We start from the raw sequence: 13,493 nt of genomic DNA, 5'->3' as shown, positions 1-13,493 counted from the left end.
CTAGGGAGAGGAGAAACGGGGCACTCTTTGAGACTGGATATCTCTTCTCAGGAAGAGGATCTTCCGCTAGATCTCACTTTCTGTCTCCTGACCCTGAGGTCTCTTTTGTTAGTTTTTCCCACTGCATATGTCACTCTGGTTTACCAACTGCCATCTTTTCTCATCCTAAGAGATCTTTCCCCCAGCCACATTCTTCCCTTGTGTTACTTTCTCTTGTTCTGAACATATTAGAATTTTGTAAAGAATAATCTTTACTCTTGGCCTTTATTGGCTTATTTTCTTCTTAATTTTTTAGACCCTGACTTTTTTGCTCACTATTTTCTTGAACATTGCTCTTTCAAAGGCATTTTAATTTATTTTATTTTTTTGCCAAGCCAGGGATCAAATCTGAACCACAGCAGTGACCACGTCAGGTCCTTAACCTACTAAACCACCAGGGAACTCTGTCTCAAAGGCATTTTAAAACCTTGTTGCTAGAGGTCCCTGGTAGCCTAGCAGTTAAGTACTCAATATTGTCACTGCTGTGGTTTGGATTTGATCCCTGGCTTGATAAACTTCTGTATGCCATGAGTGTGGCCAAAAAAAAAATCTTGTTGCTAAATTCAGTGGCTTTTTTTGGTGGTCAGTGGTTTTGGCCACATTTAGCATTGACAGCTTTGTTGAGGTTTTTCTCTGTCTTTAGCTTCTTTGAAATTCTGTATCACTGATTCTTCTCAGATATATGATTACCTGCTTATCTCTTCCTGTATCCTAAAATTCCATAATTTTCTCAAGAGCTTCCTTGGATCTCTTTCTCCTCTTTGCTTTCTTCTTTGGCAACAAAATAGTTTTGGTTTTGTTCTGGAGTTGATAGTTTCGTAGGGGAGCAGTTTCCAGTCTCCATTTCTACTCATGTTCTTGTGTCCACAGGCCTGCGTTTCCAGCTGTTGGCCAGCTGCCTCTGTGTAGCACTTGGGCATCTGTCCAAAAGGTTGCCAGCTTTCTGTCTCTGTGTTCCAGACTTAGGCTAATTCCAAAGTGATGCTATTCCAAACTTATCCTCCTTGTAGTTGCTGAAGCTTGAAATCTGAGGGACCATGATCACTTGGACTCCTTGTTGTTGGGTTTTCTGTTTTTTTTTTTTTGCGTGTGTGTGGTTTTGGTTTTTTTTTGGCTGCACTCATGGCATGCAGAAGTTCCTGTGCTAGGGTTCGAACCCTCGCCACAGCTGTAACCAGAGCCACAGCAGTGACAATGCTGAATCCTTAACCTGCTGAGCCACCAGGGAACTCCAGGGTTTTGTGTGTGTGTTTTTTTTAATAGCCCCAGCCATTTTTTGTTTTTTATTTTCATTATACCTGTGTATTGTTGACTTCAAAAAAAAAGCACAACCTAAAAGTTGAAAGTTAAGGTTTTTTTTTGTTTTGTTTGTTTGTTTTTTTGTCTTTTTAGGGCCATATCTGCAGCATATGGAGGTTCCCAGGCTAGGGGCTGAATTGGAGCTGTAGCTACTGATCTACACCACATCTCATGGCAATGCTGGATCCTTAACCCACTTATCGAGGCCAGGGATCGAACCCGAGTTCTCATGGTTGGTAGTTTGGTTTGTTATCCACTGAGCCACTGGAACTCCAAAAGTTAATTTTTATTTGAGGCAAAATGAGGACTTAAGCCCAGGAGGCAGCATCTCAGGTAACCCTGAGAAAACTGCTCCAGGGAGGTGAGGTGGGAGCTAGGATATGTAGGAGTTTTGCAACAAAGGGCAGGAAGTGGGAACAAAGATTACTGTTAATAACAGAATGCTAGATACCTCAAGGAATTTAGGGCTTTTCTGTGTATGGGAAGATGCAGTGGTCTGGGCTCACTGAAATCGTTCCTTTGATATTCGTCTTGGCTGTCTGGGGCCAAAATCCTGTGTTTTCGCAGCCTGAGTTTTCTCAGGGCTCACCCCTGGAAGTGGCTGCGGTTTGAGGGCTGCCCAATAGATCACAGGTATTCTCTGTTTCCTTCTTGAGTTCCCTCAGGGCTCAGCTTTGGAGGTGACTGCAGTTGCTGGTGACTGGAACATCCACTGTTTACTGATCCGGCAGGCAGATTTTATTTCTCAGAATTCTCTTGTATATGCAGCATGACATCACTGTTTTTTTTGGTTTGTTTGTTTTCTCCCCACTGCCACTATGTTAGTTTTGTGTTATTATGTGCTTGGATTTATTCATTATCCAGCTTTTCGTGCTCTCCATACTCCTCTAGGTGACTAGTCTTAAAGTAAGCTCTCATGATATTTTTCCTATCTTAGTATTTACTGATTCCCTTTTGCCTGTAGAGTAAAATCTAGGCTTTTAAGTTTAGCATTCCAGGCCTGGTCTGTGGTGGAGTCAGTGTGGATGGAAAGAAAGGATGAAGGAGGTTTGATATGCGACTCTAGGTGTGGGAGGTACAGCCCACTCACTAGTCAGAGAGCTCCATGTTTTGAGCTTAGATTTCTAAGAGACTGCTGACACCACCCCATCTGAAACGCACTGGCTTCTAGTAGCTATGTCCTTGTAGCGCTTCTCCTATATTAGGAATCCTCTCCCCCAGAAACCAACAGGTCTCAGTACCCTCCCTGGGCTTAGGTTCTTCTAGGTCTTGTCATCATTTCTTGGTTCTGCATTTGTTCTGGTTATTTTCTACCACCCATAAGGCTTCCTCTGCAGAGGAGTTCTTGCAGTTCCCAATATCAAAAAGGGATTGATTTAAGTGCTGGTGTAGTTGGGATAACTCCAGATGCTTGTTAATTTGTTCATTCCATCCTAGGAGGGACCTTTACGACCTGTTCTGGAATACATTGATCTGGTCAGCAGTGATGATGAAGAGCCTAGCACCTCTCATCTTGAGGTAAGTACTTTACATTTGATTTGCATTTCTTCACTTTCAGCATCTAAGAGGCCCTCTGTAGAGAGAGCGATCAACTCAGTAATGGCTGTGTTCAGGTGCTGTTGTGCTTTACAGAATGGCCCTTTTCTGTTAAAGGGGCAGTAAGAAGTAGTCCAAGGGGTCCTTTGCCCAGAAGATCCCCTACTTCCAGCTTTGATCCTCTGCTTTCCTTGAGGATGAGAAAGGATTATGTGCCTTGGAGATGATATCTGATAAAAGGGAAATGGAATAAAAACTGCAAGCTTTTTGGCTCCCTTCTCCTTTCCCGTCTCTCCTCATGTGCCCTGTAGAACCGGATCCTTTTCTTCCAGAACCACGTGGCTACAGGAAATTTGTTTTATCTTAGAAGAAAAGATAGATAAAGATTCTTCAGGAATGGGATGCGGGGAAGGGTTCCAAGTTATTCAGACATCATTCCTTTTAAGCTCTTCTGCCTCCCTCATATTTGGAGTTTTCTCTCTTAACCTTTGATTTATTGGTTGTAGATTTGACCTTAAACGAAGACTTCCCTGACTCTGAGAAACCAAACTAGCTGAGCCCTTTGTAGCAATCTTGTCTTTGATTTGTCTTAGCCCAAATTTCTACTAATAGATTGTTTTTGTGATGGATTAGGAAACGCCCAGCTATGTGTTGAGGGTGGCCGGAAGAAGTCTTGCTCCATGATGTAAGCGATTGAGACTTGGACTTATAGTTAGAATACCTAGGTTTTAGTCTCAGCTTTACTCCTTGTTAACTCTCTGAATTTGGGTAAACTAAGTAGCCCTTTAATCCTAGTTTCCTTATCACACAAGAATAATGCGGTGATACCTACCTCACAGGGTTGTTGTGAGGATAAAATAAGGTAACAAATATATACATAAGCTCCTTGAAAACTGTAAACCGTTAAGTAGAGCCATGCAGTTGAAAGTTTTGTTACTCATGGAGAGTGGATGAGAGAATTTTTAAAGGGACTTAAAATGTGACTCTGCAAGGGGGAACTTTTAGAAAAGTTTTTTCTTCTCAGTGGACCTTTGTCCAAGTCTTTCTCCCGTTATTAACTTCTACTTGTTGACTTACAGATGTTGAAGGGGATTTTTAAAAATTGTTGCCAGTAGTCTTGCTACCTCTTCTAGCATGGGAACGAGCAGCCGGCTAGGATGGCATCGTGAACTGGGCTTGTTTTTGCTCTCTTTTTTCATAGACAGTGCCAGTTTAATGCCAGTAGTTGGCTTGGGCCTTTGGGGTGGTGAAGGTTGTGGATTTGACGTCTTTGATCCCCTTGCTGACTTGTAATGGATCGCATCTTTCACTGTTAATGATGATAGTTTAAAAATTGAGTTCTACTTACTGGACATGCATCTCTGCACTTGAAAGTTACTATATTAAAAGCCTATTTTTTTTCTCCCTTGGTTTCCTTGTTCATGTGGATAACTCAGAGCACACCTGTGTCTAAGGCGCCATCCTCTGAGAGTCATCGCCCAGGGATGTGCTCTGGCTGCAGTGTCCCTCTTCCCATTGGAGACAGCAGCGCCTCCTCTGGGGACTGCACCAGCAGTCCACAAAAGATAGCTTCCCAACCTTCTTCTGTTGAGAACCCATTGGAGAACCAGACACATGATCCCAGTAATTCAGATACTAAGATCTCTGAGACAGAGACATCACAAAATAACCAGATTCTGCCTTCGCCTCCACTTCTGGTTCCCCGAGAATCTTTGGCCTCTTCGGAGGTCAAGGAGGACTTACCTGTAGAGTCTTCAGCTCCCCAGCATGGGCAGGATGCCATCCTCTATCTCCAGACACAAGTGGCCGAGATGTCCCGAGTGATCCGTGACCTGCAGTCCAGGAGCTGTTTCAGATTCCATCACTCTAGGCCAAGTGAGAGCTCCTCAGCTCCCTGGGACGTCTCTGCCTCCAGGGAAGAACACGTGTCCACAGCTGAAGAGGAGGCCGAGTGCAGATCCCCATCAGCCGATGACAGAGGGCAGCCAGCAGACCCCAGTCAGTCTAGTTTCACAGGTCTCCTGAAGAGAATGGAACAAAGAGGTGTGATAAAGAGAGTGACATTGCAGGCCGAAGCAGAACCCTATGATGGGAAACCTGACTGTGTGACCTCTAAAAAGCGTTTGGTTCCTCCACTGCATCCTCTTCTGAAAATTGCCACCACGGAGGTTTTTAAAGACCCTGCTGATTGTCATCCTTCTTCCTTCATGGGACACAGGGTGTATCCTGTGGCCAAGGACACCTCTCCCTTCCAGCCAAATCCACCAGCTGGGGGCCCCATTGTTGAAGCGTTAGAGCACAGCAAGAGAGGGAGCACCACCTCGCCTCTGGACTCTACCTCCAAAGAAATGGAGGTCATGGGCTGTAGATTCTACCACGCTGCCTCCATCGCAGCCCGAGCTGCTAGCTACATGGCCTATATGACTCAGTATCAGCGTAAACTCTGGGAAGACATGGAGGATCTGGTCCATGACCCAGAGTTTGATCGCGGGAAAGCAAGGTGTATAATATCTGATGGTATGGATGCCGGCCTTTGGCAGCTTTGCACCACGAGGGACATCATGGACTCTGTAGTCAGAGTTATGGCAATGGCAATAGACTACAGAAGGCAGGCTTGGCTTCGACTCACATCTCTCACTAAGAAGACCCAGGAGAAGATCTCACACTTGCCCTTTGATGGTACCTCCCTCTTTGGACAAGATGCGAATGCTGTTGTTGCAGAAGAAAACAGTATAAAAGAAAACGAGTATAAAGACCACAGCAAATACTACAGTCAACACCGCTACTTTTATGGGCACGATCAGAAAGCCCATTATCACAGTAGAGGCCACTCCAGAGGGGATTGGTACAAACCTCGAAACCACCCCTACAGATATAGGAAGAAGGGAGACTCTCCAGAGCGCCACAGTTACAAGAACTGATAACCCTTCATGGTCTGCAGTGTGGCTGTCCGAGAGCCAGCTGTTTCTCCTGCCCTTCCCACTCACAGGACCTACAGGCCAGAAGTCACCTCAGAGACTGAACGCATGTATGGAGTTATCACAGCTGGCATTTGAATTGTAGACTTTTGGAATGAGGTAATTAGTAAAGAGACTCATGCTTCGTTGGCCGGGTGAGCAGTAGAGACTTTTGGGTAGGGCTGGACAGAGGCTTACCCATTATTTCTAGTCCAAAAGAAGTCTAGAGGAGGGTGCTCAGAAATCTGAGTTCTCTTGTGATGAAGGAAAAATACAAAGATTTCTTTCTTCCTCAGGAAAATCTTAGTGGTAACCTGAGGATAGCAGATTTGGGGTTTGGAAATAATCTACCATTAGGTCTCTAACACCAGAGGCAAATCCTTCCTTTTTAGGTCATCAGTGCTTCCTTGTTTAGGCTTCAATTTATCAAATCCTCACAAAACGACAAATCTGCTGTAATCTCTCTATGTCAGGATGATCAACTCACCAGGGGTTCACACTGCTCTCCAGCTCTGGGAGGCTTCAGGATCAGACTTGAAGCCATACAACAAGAACTGTAATTCAGACCAAACTTTGCCAATCCAGTTTGTACCCAGTAGGATGGCTGGATGTTACAGGTGTGTTGTGGACACAGCCAGAAGACGACTGTCCTGCCTGTGACATCGCTGTAGAAATTGCTGCAGTAATGCCCTGTCGTCAGCAGGACAGATGACGGCTGTACTGTCACTACCCGGAGCTGCAAGCTACGGGTGAGAGTTCTCTGCAGTTGGCACTGCCAGGCTCTCATCTGCTGACAGGCTGTGAGACCCAGTCCTGGTGCTCTCCCAGGATCGTCTGGGCCCTTCACCAAGATGACCTTCTTGACTCCCTTCTGCACTTTTTTGAGCTGATAATTTATCACACTCCAGATACAACAAAGATAACACAGGCTATTGCCCTGGAAATAAAGGATGTTACATCATCCAGGCATGCATATCTGAGCTCTTGAAAGAGCAAGAACCAAACATGCCTGACAGCCTGGTCCTCTAATGGTAATAAAGAGGGATGCCATCAATCTAGACGTTCCTGAGAAATCCTTGTGATTTAACATGAAACTGGAGGTGGTAAAGAGAACGCCCTACACATTCACTTTCTGGATATCCATCAACAATTTCTTGAGAATCTGAAGTCAAGACTGCAGTGACCCGTTCTTGATTTATTGGTCCCTTAATCTAGTCAGACTCCTGCTGTGAGAGATGACTCACCTTTTTGTTCCCAGTTCTTCCCATTACTCTTTCTCCTCCAGACTGGCACTGGCAGCAGATAGCTCAGTTACATGGCCCACAGCATCTTTAGTCTCCAGGCAATGGCTATATGGCGTCCCAGCCCTGAGACCTTGGTCTTTGCAGCCTGACTTCAGAGATGGAGAAAATGCTAAATTGGAGGGGTCTGCATATGTCATCTAGTATTATTTGCTTTGCCAAATAGAAAAAGTTTTATTGACAGGCTTACAGTTTTGTAATTTCCTGGTTTGTCAAACATCTGCATTTCTTTTTCATCAGCTTGAGAACAGTATTTTGGGTCTCCTGTTAGTGGACTGACACACTGTTTTGGGTTTTGTGTGGTTTCTATTTCCTGCAGGAACAGTGGTGATCAGCGCTTTCTCTGATGCCCCACTTTTTCATAGCTTATTGGAAGTGCATTCCCTCTCCTCCTCATAACCATAGTCAGCACCCTTTGTGTCGACTTTTCTTCGTCTCCCTATTTGTGCTGTAGAGTTTGAAGATGCATATATCCCTATTTGAAGTTTTTTTATTTTGTCAGATAATTTCAGGGTTCTGTATTGACTCTGTTTGTCCTATTTGTAGATAAGCTTAATCTTCAGTCTTGGTAGAGTCTCCTCTTGGCAGATTTGGTCAAGTCATGTCTAGAGTTAAGATTTAACCTTGAATTTTTCTATATTTTTCACAAAGTTTTGCTTCTGCTTTTTTAGGTCCATGCCAGTGCTCTAGAAACTGTCTTTTGAATTGAACCCTAGAGCATTGATAACTAACTGAAAAGAAGCAAGGGCCTAAGAACTCACAGATTTTATAGCTGATGCTGGCCACTGCACCAGTTCACGGTCTCTGCCCCTGGATGTGACGCTGTACTTCATTCTGTGAAAGGATCAGCCACCAGGGACCTTGCTGGGGAGGGAGGCCATGCTGCCTTTCTGTATGGCTGCCCTTAGTTCCCAGTAGTGAAGGCTGCTTTGGACAGCTCCCACTTTGCCATTTCTCCCCTTCCCTGCCCTGAATTAGATGCTGGTCACAAACTTGATGATTTTTGAGATTATTTTCCAGAAATCAAACCAAAATAAATGGTACTTGAAGATCTGATTGTCTGAAACTGCTTTGGCATTTCCACTTAACATGCTTCTCCTTTTAAGTTTTTTTTAAAATTTTAAATTGTGGTTAAAAAAGACATAACCTAAAGTCTACCATCATAACCATTTTTAAGCGTATAGTTGAGTCATGTTGACTATTCCCACTGTTGTGCACTTCCTCCTCTCCTAAATGTTTATGACAGCACTGCTGTTTTTTTTCCTTTGTATTATGTTGCTCAGTTGTAAAGATAACTAATTAAAAAGATAAGTAATGTTGCTGTACCACTCTCTAACTGATGTGCCCAAGCACCTCCAGAGACTTTTTCCTAAAAATAAAAAGGTATTGAGGAATCATGGAGTTGGTAGTCAGGTGGCTACTAGCTTCTGAAGGGTTTGGTGGTTGCATAGGCTGGGGCAGAACACTGTAGAGTGGGAATGGGTTTAGCTGTAGATGGGTCTCTTGACTATAGAAGAAACAATATCCTTAACCTGTTTTTGTTATTTTAAAGTCTTTGTCTGGCATACTTGAATGATGATGGTGTCATAAGCTAAAATGGTGACTTGGTCTGGGGAAACAGCCCTGCAGTAGTGTATGGAACTCATTCGTAGTCAGGGAACAGGTGTTTACCTCCCGTCTGCCCTGTGCAGAGCCTTTGGCAAGATTCTCCCCCTTGCGTTTGAATACCTCTAGGCTTTCTAGGAGGCCTTGGAACCATCACAGGTTGATTTGGTATTCTCAAAAGGGATGCATCTAATGATCCTTTTTCTTCAAAGTGTTACTGTTTGACTACACATAAAATGTATGCGGAGACAATATGGTTTCTTGTAGTTACTGTGTGTACGTAGAAATACTGTTTCCATTAATTGTTCTATCAAGTGCCTTTTTAAATTTCATGCTGTTGTTAAAAACAACATTTAAATGTCTTGCATATGTTGCTGGTGATATTTATGTGAATTCTGTACATTGATTTTTAATCTCATAGCAGTTTATTCATCATCTATACAATTGCACTATCTAAATGTACTTCTTTTGAGTGTTAGTTTTCTTTTCAGCACTGTTGATCCATTTCAGAAGGTTGTATAGTATGACTATTTAAATAACTTCACAATAGTTATTAGTGATTGGCTCAGTTTTCTGGGCATCGTGGCAGCTTTGTTTTCTATCTGTAGGTTCTAGGTTCCTGATTGAATCATTTGTCTCCTATCTAATCTCATTTTTTGCCATGGTAACACACATATTTGATAAGTGGATGTGTTTACATGGTGAGAAGAAACAAAGACATTAGGATAAAGCGGTACATTTGCTGACACTTTATCTTTTTTCTTTTTTTAGACTTTGTGACAGCTTCCTCATCAGTGTACTTACATTTAGACTTATATATTATTATTATTATTGTTGTTGTTGTTATTGTTATTGTGTGGCTGTTTATCAGTATAATTCCATTTATTTATGTAGCCCTCGAAATGATACTTCGAGGGGATCATTAACTCAGGCTTCTTGGGTACTGTTTTAGTATATTACATTGGTGTTTTACTAATAATATACTGAATGGTACCTAAGTGACCTGACTGATAATGTCCTTAAGGGCCTGCCTGCTACATCCAAGATAACCTCTCAGGTACTGTAAACAAGGAGGCTGGAACAGACACAAGCCAGAATCCCTTCTAGCTGTAAAATTTGATACAGAGTTAAAAACCCCACCCTGTCTTCTTGAGGACATGATTAATTGACTGGGATTCTGGTAAAGGTTAGAAATTCTGTGTTAGATCTTCATAGAGATAGCTTAAAGATTGCAATAACAAAACTTTTCTTGTTTAAATGGGAGGCATGTTTTGCCTAGACTTGTACTGTTTAAGTTGCCTTGTTTCTATAAAGGTACCCTTCCTTCCTTAGTGTTAGGGGCCCGTCCAGTCATTGATTGTGGTATCTGTGTGCATCTCCTGCATGCCATTCAGTTGGTTGGAACCATTCTGTATAGTTCTTCATTAGTGTTTCCACCAATCATGTCTTCGTTTTTCACTTAAGAAAACATGCAGGTGGAAGTTATCTCTAAACTGATGATGACCACTGTATTGAATGCAAACTTTTTTGTTATTTTTCCAGATATTATAAGTTTTTTATGCCATTAATATATATTATGGAATTCTCCTTCCTGGAGGAATGATGAGCATAATATTGTTTTATTAAATCTTTTTTTCTTGAATTGATTAGTGGGATGATATTTTTGTACTACTCTGTTTTTTCACTTGCTTGACTTTGTAGGAATGAGAACCTTTTTTTATAGTAGTGTTTGGTACCACTGAGATATCTCATCACTGGAAATTATGTTTGCTTCTGGTGGGCCATATCTGGAAGTGATCACAGTCCAGCCATGTCCTTTTGATGTTAAACATGTCAGTTATTTCATTCTTTGTATTGATCTTTTCTTCCCCTTTATGTAACACCTCTTTCTAAAAGGGTGTCTGGTCTTCCTTAATCTCCTTGTCGATTATACTTTTCATTACCAGTGTATCCTAGCCAGGATTTTGATGTGGCTTTGTAGTTGTATGTTTAAATACAATGCCTTCAGCATTTTCTAGTTTTTGCTTAAAAATGTCCCCTCCCCGCCTTTTTTTTTTTTTTTTTTTTTTTTTTTTTTTTTTTTTTTAATGTGGGCAGTTCAGTCTTATTATCAGTTTGGCTATTGAACTTTCACCAGTTTTTAATGCCTTCTTATTCCATGGTAGTATTTTCTCATTTCTGTATAGTCCTTATACAAATATATTATTACATGTAGTCTGTTGTTAGTTGTATCTTTTCATTCTCATAAAAATTTTAAGCTCATCACCATGAATTTATAGTACAGCCCTGACATATGCCCTATCTTAATCGGTTTTCTCTAGGTGGTTAAGGCTTTATTGGTTTTGTTGAGGTAACTGTCTATTTCAGATGGTCCATTGGATTTTCTGATGCCTTGTCATTTCAACAAGAGTTCTCAGGTTGTCTGTAGTTTCTTTTAGGACTTCGGAGATCTCTCAAGTTGTATTGAGTTTTCTAATATTCCCGAGTAGTATGTTCCTTGGTAGTGAAAATAAATGCTTTATATCTGGCGGTATTAAAAAAATTGTTCTTTGACCTTAAATGCTTCAAGTCTTAGGAGTTCTGTTAGTCATCCCTTTGTAAGACTAAACTCACAGGCTATTTTTCCTATGAGCTATCCTGTGCTGTTTCCTTTCATTACCCACTTATAAGGGCGGCTCTGTCACAGCATTCAGTTTTAAGGGCTACAGTTAGACCTCTTGTTATCTGTGATGGCCTTGGCTCACAAGGTAGTGATGTGCTAAAATAATTTTCATGTTCGTGGTCCCTTTATCTGTACTGCTTTTGTTTAATGAGGTGACAGAGATGTAGGTGATTGGAGAAAACATTTTCCAGGTTACTAAGCACAGCTTTAGATTCAGTTCCATGTTTTAAGACTTATTTAATTACATTAAGCTGCTTGCTTCTAGTTGTGCAGCCCACTCCTTTCTGTCTTGGATAGAATATAGTTTATTTGTAATCGGTCTCATTTAGAAGCTTAGCACAGAGTTGGATGCGTGTTGGTCTTTGTTTAATGGCTTATAACCACTTTTACTTTTTTTTTTTTTTTGGTCTTTTTGCCTTTTCTAGAGCCGTTCCCACGGCATATGGAGGTTCCCAGGCTAGGGTTCTAATCGGAGCTGTAGCCGCCGGCCTACACCAGAGCCCTAGCAATGTGGGATCCAAGCCGTGTCTGCAGCCTACACCACAGCTCATGGCAACGCCAGATCCTCAACCCACTGAGCGAGGCCGGGGAACGAACCAGCAACCTCATGGTTCCTAGTCAGATTCATTAACCACTGAGCCACAACGGGAACTCCTGCTTTTACTTTTGACAAGAATGTATTTTGACAGATCTTGGAAGCTCCTTGATAGTATTGGCTTTAATTGTTGTCTTCCTACTAGAAGGAATGGAGGAAAGAACCTTCCTTAGAGCTTCTATGTACTAGGCTTTGTGCTAGTTGCAGGGTACTCTTGAGGCAGAAATTCACCCTTACTTTGCTGATGAGGAAATGGAACTTATGTCCAGCAACTTGCTCAAATGGTGGAACCAGCTTTGAATATACACTCTTCTCCTCCAAGTCTCAGTTCAGCATTGTACTTAGCTGCCTTTGTTTGTTTTTCAAGGTGCCACTCAAATCTTAACCTCTCTGAGAAGTTAATTTGACAAATACTACCCTTTTTCTTCCCTGGATTTTGTATTTATGGCTCTACTCTAATCCCTTATTACCTGATGTCTTGTAGTAACTAATTCCTGGTTATTTCACTTGCCTGATCAGGAACCCTAACCCTAAAGTTTTGCTGTGCCGGACTAAGGTGATCCTTAATGTGTTGTCGTTGGCTTCGGTTTCATGTATTGCTTATTTGTATCCCATTCATTTTCAGTACTGATCATTTTTATCCTTTTTTAATTTGTTGTACCTTTATTATAATACCCATTTCATTTCAGATATGTGCTTAATTTTTTTTTTTTCTTTTAAACTGGTGTCTTAAGGATATTGGCTTAATGGAAGGAAGGTGGAATTTGAATTCCAGAGACCTTGATGTGGGTATTAATTCTGAGACTCAGTTTCCTACTCTCAAGTGAGGCTATGCCCAGAAGTACTTTGGAAACTTCAGTGCCCAGTATGGATTACTTTCTTTAGTAGTTATGCTGTTTCTGCCCACGTTTGTAGATTTCTTATAACTGTGGGATGGTATTGGATATAAATACAGATATACTTGAAGATGTATTTAATAGTACGTAGTAATTCATTTCATGTTAGCACATCATGTTCCCTATTTACAATTTTTTTTAAAGCTGAGCCATTGATCTACATATAATACAGGCCCAATAAAGGATTGAAAGGCATTGAAAGATGTATTTAAAGTGAAATAGTCTCTTAAGTGCAAGCTAAGAATGCTTATAATAATAAGGAAAAAATAAGATGTAGAATGAAGAGCTAGAATGTGTTGGTATAAGTATACAATTTTTGATGGATGGTGTTTGGTCATTTTGTGTCTCTGTTGGAAACAATCTTTATTTGTAAAACATCCTTTTCATACCTGCTGTGTGCAGGCAGGCTCTGAGGAAGGTCTGAGGATACTGGGAGTTAGGAAGAGATGAATGTTCTCTTAAGGGAAAGAACTACTGGTCATGGAATTGTCCTGTTTGGAGGGATGCCTGGGGTGAGGCATCTAGAGGGGTCAGAGAGCCTTTCCTCACCAGGTGGCTGCAACTGGAGAGGAGCTCATCTGACCAGTGGAGCCACAGGATCCA

General features: G+C 41.7%; 1 protein-coding gene across 11 annotated transcripts in view; it reads left to right on the top strand.

Annotated features, from left to right (window-relative positions):
- The window catches only part of ZNF451 (zinc finger protein 451), an 83,477-nt gene that overhangs the window by 7,079 nt on the left and 62,905 nt on the right, over positions 1-13,493 (top strand). For 8 of the 11 annotated variants that reach the window (XM_084967871.1, XM_084967878.1, XM_084967870.1 and 5 more), the window contains exon 3: positions 2,776-2,856. In XM_084967871.1, coding sequence (XP_084823997.1) covers positions 2,776-2,856 — 81 coding nt within the window. Of the gene's footprint in view, positions 1-2,775; positions 2,857-4,310; positions 5,952-13,493 lie in introns of all 11 variants that reach the window. The other 3 variants (XR_014809949.1, XR_014809947.1, XR_014809948.1) reach the window with 1 other exon arrangement.

This window comes from Sus scrofa, chromosome 7 (assembly GCF_054392235.1).
Source record: "Sus scrofa isolate SSC_HxYL_T2T_F1_AM1 chromosome 7, Sscrofa_HxYL_maternal_Yorkshire_Landrace_v2.0, whole genome shotgun sequence".
NCBI classification, from domain to species: domain Eukaryota; kingdom Metazoa; phylum Chordata; class Mammalia; order Artiodactyla; family Suidae; genus Sus; species Sus scrofa.
The sequence above is the reverse complement of the archived record's forward strand: the minus strand, read 5'-3'. Positions and strand labels throughout refer to the sequence as shown.